This window comes from Coturnix japonica, chromosome 5 (assembly GCF_054131305.1).
Source record: "Coturnix japonica strain WE chromosome 5, WE-NBRP24, whole genome shotgun sequence".
NCBI lineage: Eukaryota > Metazoa > Chordata > Aves > Galliformes > Phasianidae > Coturnix > Coturnix japonica.
In genome coordinates this window covers 13,772,800-13,780,429 of record NC_140667.1, presented here as the reverse complement: position 1 = coordinate 13,780,429, position 7,630 = coordinate 13,772,800, and the positions used below count along the sequence as shown (strand labels likewise).

At 40.7% G+C, this 7,630-nt stretch overlaps 1 protein-coding gene across 1 annotated transcript in view; it reads left to right on the top strand.

Annotated features, from left to right (window-relative positions):
* Positions 1-6,695: 6,695 nt before the first annotated feature.
* The window catches only part of LOC107314549 (mucin-5B), a 39,863-nt gene continuing 38,928 nt past the window's right edge, over positions 6,696-7,630 (top strand). Inside the window, exon 1 of the mRNA XM_015863887.3 lies at positions 6,696-6,848. Coding sequence (XP_015719373.2) covers positions 6,767-6,848 — 82 coding nt within the window. The 5' untranslated portion in view covers positions 6,696-6,766. The remainder of the gene's footprint in view (positions 6,849-7,630) is intronic.

Below are 7,630 nucleotides of genomic sequence, written 5' to 3'. Positions count from 1 at the left end.
CACATGAATAAAGAGCACTGCAGCTGGGGCACAGCTCTGAAACACTCGGCTACTCTAATTTGCTGAGGTTGCCCACAAGTATTCCCTGAGATGCACCCCAAGTCTTCATTTACAATAGGTACATGCTTCACTGGAAGCAAGGTGAAGTATGCACCATGTCTGGAAGTACATGGGTTTTATTTCCAGGTGGTGTCATCTCCAAGGTAATTTAAATCTTGGACAGTTTCTTCCCAATTAACTGGGGCTGCCCTGGAAACTCAGTGCTGTTTATATGAATCTAGCATTAATAGAGGGAGAAATTGTCAGAAGATTTTCTTTTAAAGTGAACACTTCTTTCGCGAACTACTGCTGGACAATTATTTCAAGAGCTCCAAGGCCAGAAAGGCAAATGCGTGTTAGCAGCGTGTAAAAAAACACTGCTGCTATGTGAGCTGAGGAGGATGGGATTCAGAAGCAGAGAAAAAAGCCCCATGCAAAACAAGAACAACCCCCCACAAAGGAACACAAGGAAAAGATTACTGATCTAATTGCTACCTTGTTTCATGATGTAATTTAATATTAGGATATCATAATTTCATGCTATGGGAGAGGAAGGGCAAGATAGAATTTTCCATGTGTTTACTGTTAACTGTACTTTGCTAAACCAAACTTCACCGAACTAAGCACATGGAACTCTGCACATAAACCCCAATCAAAGGACTTCAGCAAAGGCAAAGCCCTGAGTAAATAATCATGTAGTTACGGTGCTTGTTATACACTGTTTGCGCTTGTTTAGCAAAGCAAACTCAGATACTGTGAAAAGAGAAGGCAGAAGTAGATTGGCAATCTCTAAAGTCGTAGGAAAGAAAACTGTAGTGAACTTTAGGTCCTGCAAAAAGCTGAAATGTTGAACAGTTTCTTATATTTCGTCTTCTGGCATCAGTTTTGCAGAGTGGGAGGTATTTTAATGGAAGACAAGTTCAAATTAAGAAGCCTCCTTCCTAAGCCAGATTTCCTAAATTAACTCAGTCTTTTCAGGCTACGGTAAACCTGTGTGCTCCTAAGTGGCAACCTCACAGACTACCTTCCAACTAGACTACATAAGCCATATTCATAGTTGCATTCCTTTCACAAACTTGTCTCTAAAACAGTAAAAAAAAACCAAAACACTTGCATTTTTTTTTCTTATGCCAGGACTTCAACTTTGAGAAAGCTCAAGAAATAGTAGAAATCAAAGTATTTTTGATATTTCTAGTGCAACAACTTCCATATTGAAGCATGTTTCTGTTGCAGGTTGATAAAAAGACAGAAAGCGTTGTATGTCACATTTTGCTATGCTTCTGGCTAGCCCCACTCTCCACATTTGATAAAGAAATGTGTTCTCCCAACTGCTGCCAATCTTCCTTAGTTCCATGAGATCATAGATCTTCCAGTGAGAAGAAATTCCACTTCAACACAAGTGATTTCTTGGAAGATTCTGGTTTCTTTTATGTAGGAGACGAAGAGTACATTCTAAGAATCATCCTGGAAATTTATGCCTGGACATGCTGTAGAATCATCATAGAATCATTAAGGTTGGAAAAGAATTCTGAGACCATCTAGTTCAACTGTCCACCTGCTACTAATATTGTCCACTACACCATGTTTCTAAGTACCACATCTATATGTTTCTTGAACTATGTGGTATATTTGGTATATTCTCATTTGATGTATTCTCATTTGCTTTACAGGCTAAAGGGAAGGACCAGTCATGAGTCAGCCACACAGATGCTGGTTTTCACTTGTAGAAGCAGCAGAAAAACAGACCATCTCCAGGCAGCTAATCTCAGTCTGACTCAATGACAAGAGAAGCACCACAGACTTTCACATTCTGGCAAGAATTGCAAGCATGTGGGGAGGGAGGTGGAAAAGAAAGCTCTTTATTCCAACATAAGTGAAGCAATATATATCTAACTACCCTACTTGGCAGAAATCAAGTAGAGCTGGGGTTGATGTTGCTTCACGCATCTCTCTTTTAAGCAGCAACAAAAGCAACAGGAACTCTGACTGAGGTACACAGCTTTGCACAGTGCCTGTGACCTGGCACAGCAGTGACATTTCAATAGCCTGTCTCTTTGGACTAGTGTAGCTGAGGACTCCTTGCTCTTTGTTTGCAGTATCTGTGGAAGCTGTACACTCCTGCTCCCTCTTAATAAGGCAGACAGCCTGAGGGCCTTGAATAGGAATTTAGTAAGTCAAATGCTGTGTTTCTTTGGGCTTCTAGTAACTTTCAGTGTGGGGGCAGTGGCGACTGCATGTGTAGTTTCATGTAATTTGACAGTTATACTGACTTATTATTAAGAATGCAGTGGCCTTTTCTGCACTGTCTTGGCATCCATGAAGGAAGAAATGCTTTTACAAAAGGGAGAGGGTAGTACCTGCTCTAGCCTGAAACCCATGAATCTGTAATTCTTAAAGAAGAATTTTCATATCCTCCCCCAGATGGTTTGCTTTATTCTGCTGCTCCGCATTTTCCACTAGGGAGGTAATTCAAAGAAAAATCTTTTGGGTAGAACAAACCCAAGGACTCCTGATTAGACGGCTTTCTGTGCAGGAAGTCCTTCTTAAGTGAGGAAGTGCCAATAGGTCAATGAGACCTGTGTGCACAAACACCAATTGGCCATGTCGTCACAATCCTTGGATATGGATTTTGAAAGATCTACATCTTGAAAAAACAGAAAAGGTGCAACTGAATGATTCCTTGCAAATGGGAGTAACTGATGTCCTTGATTAGTTATGGAAAGGTCAAGGAACCTCTGTGATGAGAGGTTACGGAGTTTTTTTGTTTGTTATAAGGTAAAAATGCAAGAAAACACCCACCCATCTCTTAACAAAACTGAGATACCAAAGGCATTCTTCATGTGTTGTGATAGACAACTAACTTTGCCTATTAGAGTTCACCCCATACCTCCAGCCAGTTCAAATTGTGTGGTGGATACTAACTTAATGAACCAAATAAATCTTTGAAGTAAATTCCCTAAATTTTAAGGGATTATACCAAGGATAAGAACATAATCCATGTTGACTCATTCTGGAAGTTAGGAGGGTGCAATACAGTGTTGTAATTATTGCTTATGCAAAATAGTTTGCCAAATTTGTTTCAGATCAGCACAACAGGGCTTGATACCAATTCCTGATTAGTCGTTTTCCTAGTTAACTTTACCTTTTTAATGAAGTAAATAGCATTTCTTTAGTTATCATTTAGACCATGATGGTAAAACACGATTTTACACTGGACATACACTGTAAGAAATAGTACTGTCAGTTTTGCCTGGAAAGGCCTGGAATACTAGAGGATTTCCAAGCTAAACCCTCCAGCAATTGTGTTCACCCAGGACAGAGAATTACAGACATCTTGGTAGCTTTGACAATTACAGTACATATGGGGTCACCCTTTGACAGAGGATGCCATTCAAATGCAACTGCCAGACTTCAGTATAGTTGCTGGGCATGAGCGGTGTTGACCCCTAAGATGCCTCCAGCTTGATTGTCCCTTTACCAAGCTCGTATGGGATGTGAGTCACTGATGTATTACATTACCTTCATGACGGTTTATCTCCAGTGAGTCAGTGGCGATAAAGAAGCTGAGTTAATGTTTGCCAATTGCATTTACTAAAATCACATACCCCTTAGTGGCAAATGATCCATGAAATGTGCTGTAAAGGGGCCAAAAGGAATTGTTCTTTTTGATAGAACAGCTGCAGCTGAGTGAAGGCCTGGTGAGCTGGAGGACCCAATAAGGAAAAGAGATTTTTTCCCAGTGTTTCAATACAGGGGAATTAGTTATAACTTGCATGCTTGCCATAGCAAAAATTCCATGGTAACAGGCTGACATATTCACAAATTTCCCGTTGGTCTGAATTTCCTTCCAAAAAGCTACCATAAATTCCTTCTGGAACCCTCAGTATTGCCACGTTTGCCCACAAAAATTTCATTTGAAAAATGCATGTATCCTCTTCCTATCAGTAGCTCCGAAATGATTACAGTGGATTGGAGCATCCCATGATTTCCAAGGAGTGTAGCCCATGTTCTCTGCAGAGAACCTGGCAGCAGGAGCCCTGATTAGTCACAGGCAGAATCTGTTCTTGCCAAGAAATGGCAAAGGAATGGCAAATTTGATAGAGCAGACAGAGGTAAGAACTGACACATGGCAAAAGGATTGGGTCTCCAGGCTCTTGCAGGACAGATGAGCCAGGTGTCTGATGCTCCTTTCTCTTCTGAATGGAGCAGAAGTGGATGACAGTTCTATATATTGTTTCTTTTATTCTGTCTGTCCCTTGGTCACCATTTTAGCATGTGCTGCTAATGTTCCTCCCAGGTCGGTATGTGCTAACTGGGTCTTGCAGGGGAAAGTCATGCTTTAGCTCATCCCTCCTGCCCACTCTGTCATGCCCCGAACCACATGTAAGAGACAAAGGGCTGGGAGTTGTGGTGGTCAGTCTCACCATGTCTTTGTCATGTAAGGGCCACTGTAATCTGAAGGGTATTTTTGTCAATGGTTTCGTATGTGGCACCTGCTGCTTTTGTGCTGCCCTTCAGGGATAATGGCATTTTGTTCTGAAGTCAGGAATCAGATCTCTGGGTTCTTGTCTTTTTCTTCTGTCATTTCAAAGTGAATGAAATAGATGTATTGATTGCCTGTGTGGGAATTGGAAAGGAAGATGGCCATGATTAAAAATAAATAAATAAATAAATTAAAAAAAAAAAAAAAAGAGCAAAAAAGCTATAGCTATATCTTAACAGAGTTCTTTATTGAAATTTTGAAACTAGCCTTGACGTGGGAAAGTCAAGAAGGAGGCTCCATCAATCAAAACTCAATCTGAAAGTTACGGTAGGATTCTGCTGACTTTGCGTGTTGCACTGTGTGGGATTTCCGATCATCCTCATAACTACAATGTCATATTCTCACAATTTTTGTTATTTTCTAGGTATCCTGAAGTTCTACATCATAACTGTTAGGGTGGAGAAGAGTGGAAAGGACAATTAAAAGGAAAAAAAGTAGAAATCTATTACTTCCATCTGTGGTGCTGTGAAGTCTGTCAGTTTGTACAGCAGCCAAAATGGCATGGCTTCAAGAACAGACTTTACCTTCCAGTTGTGCCCTGCCTCGAGTGTGACTGACAATGGAATTAATGAGGCACAGACAGTGGGAAAGGGGTAACGTGAACTCATGTTTCATGCACTGCACAATGCTCTCACCTGCTACTGCGGGACTTTCTTAAGAGCAGCAGCAGCCGCAAATCTTTGTCTGGCAGACGTTTGCACCTAATGAAGTGGCTCAGAAGCGTGTGAGGGGAACAACTGCAAGAACTGGGGGGCAGTTTTAGGACATTTAACTTTGTTCACACCAGAAAGCTTGGTCAAGCAGCGAGATAGGCACAGTAAGGAAGGCTGGCTCACTGCCTGCCAACAAGATAAAAGTCCATGGTCTGCTCTGGTCTGAAGATCTGCAAAAAGGATGAAACCTAAATCCACTTCAAGCCATGTTCCTGTTCACTTACTGTTGGGCGTCATTCTGGCATTATTGTTTTCCCAAAGAAGCATGAAGCAGTTGAACATTTGGGAATGTCTTTTTTGCTTGTTTGCAAGAATTTTTTCAGCTGGGTGAGAGGCTTCCTGTCCCTCAGGGGTGGTTCCCCCCACAGCACAAGTAGCATGAAGGTCAGCTTGTGCCAACACAGCAAGTAAATGCCCACTAGAGTCACTAAAGTTCCTGGCATCAATGATCTATGACAGGATACTTAAGAACTACCCTTCAGTAAAACATAGATCAGATCATATAATCATAGAATTGTTTGTACTGAAAGGGATCCTTAAAGGACATTTGGTCTAGCTCCCCTGCAATAAACAGGTATACCTATACTACATCAGGCCCTTAGAGCCCCATCTCGCCTGACCTTGAGTGTCTCCAGGGATGGGGCATCCACCACCTCCCTGGGCAACCTGTGCCAGTGCCTCACCACCCTTATTGTAGAATACTTCTTCCTTATATCCAAGCTAAACCTTCTAGTTTGAAATCATTTCTCCATGTCATGTTCCCTTCTCTGGGGAGATCTGATAGCAGCCATTTAGTACATAAAGGAGGGCTGTAAGAAAGGAGGCAGAATCCTTAGCTGGATCTTTGTGACAGGACAAGTGGAAATAGTTTCAAACTAAAAGAGGAAAGATTTTGATTTAGATATCATGACTGAACCTTCTGGATGTTTTATGGTTATGACTCTTTATGACTGTACATAATTCCTGACCTTACAATATCTTTAGTTGTTACCTTCAGAAATATAGCCATCAAGACAGCAGAAGCGACAACACTTCCTTGAGCTGGAGGACTGCGCTGATGTGCAAACCAGAGAAACACTGTAAAAAATGTCAGTGCTTGCTTGCTACTTGCTAAGCCAGTGCTATGGGGAAAAAAAAAAAGAAAAAGAAAAAGAAAAAGAAAGCTATTAGTCAAAGAAAAAGCAACACTGTAATGAAAGTGAAAACAAACACTTCGAAGAAAGGAGATGAGAAAGAGACAACTCTCCATGCCCATAGAGAGAAATGGGTACTTGTCTCTTCCAAAAGACAGAAAGTTGTTGGGTGCTGAACACTGACAACTGAAAGAAAAGTGAGTGAAGCTCCACCTTTCAGCTACTCTGCCATCAATGTTTTGTTCTCATGCCAAATTCCTGGACTATAAAAATCTGCCTTTAAGCCAAGAAAAAAACACTTCCCTGAAAGGATTTTCAAGTTACCACTCCATGGCAAGATGGAAATAAAAAAGGGGAGGTCATTTTGGATTTTCTGCCTCTTTTGGACTTTTTGCAAAGGGAAAGAACCAGTTCAGATAGGTAAGAAAAAAATCTAAGATTCTTTCTTCACATATTGATCCCCGTAGATGACAAGTGGAGTTAAATGAAAAGATGTAACATATTCCTTTAAGAGATGTAGGCATGCCAGATATTGTTATGCATTTTGCTTTCTCATCTTTAAGTCATTTAAATAATTTATTGTTATTTCATTATTTTTCTTCTCCAACACTGTGTGTGGTATATCAATTGCTTTATATCCTAGGTGACTGATCTTAAAAAAGCAGACTCTCTGCATGTAATTTGCATCATAAACAAGTGACGCCCTTTTAAAAACATTTTGCATATGTTTTTTTATATAATGCCAGCTAGGCTTGGTTGGCCAGTGTGAATTACTCCATTGGGAGTAACCACATTGTTGTGCTCTCTTGTACTGTTACCTCCTGGTTTGGCTTTGAATGTCTTATACTTTTCCTAATCACTTGATGCACAGCAATTGATGTGACTGCTTCTGCTGTGTTAGTAATTCTAGCAATTACACTTCCAAGAAGGAGTGAAAATTTCCCATTTCCCTTCATTATTGTGTAAAAAAGTGCTAAATTACACTATCCCACTTCACTGCTGTGAACACCTATAGCAAATTACAGTCTCTTTAACAGGCTGTTCCTGTAAGAGCCTTTCAGCACTTGAGCTTTTGTTGCATGGTTCTGACTTTAAGATGCTGCTTCTTAGATTTGAACATCTCAGAATGCTTTAGAGTTCTCTAAATATACCAGTGGCTGATTTGATCTTGAAGGACACTGCTGGGTTGACATTCCTAAATG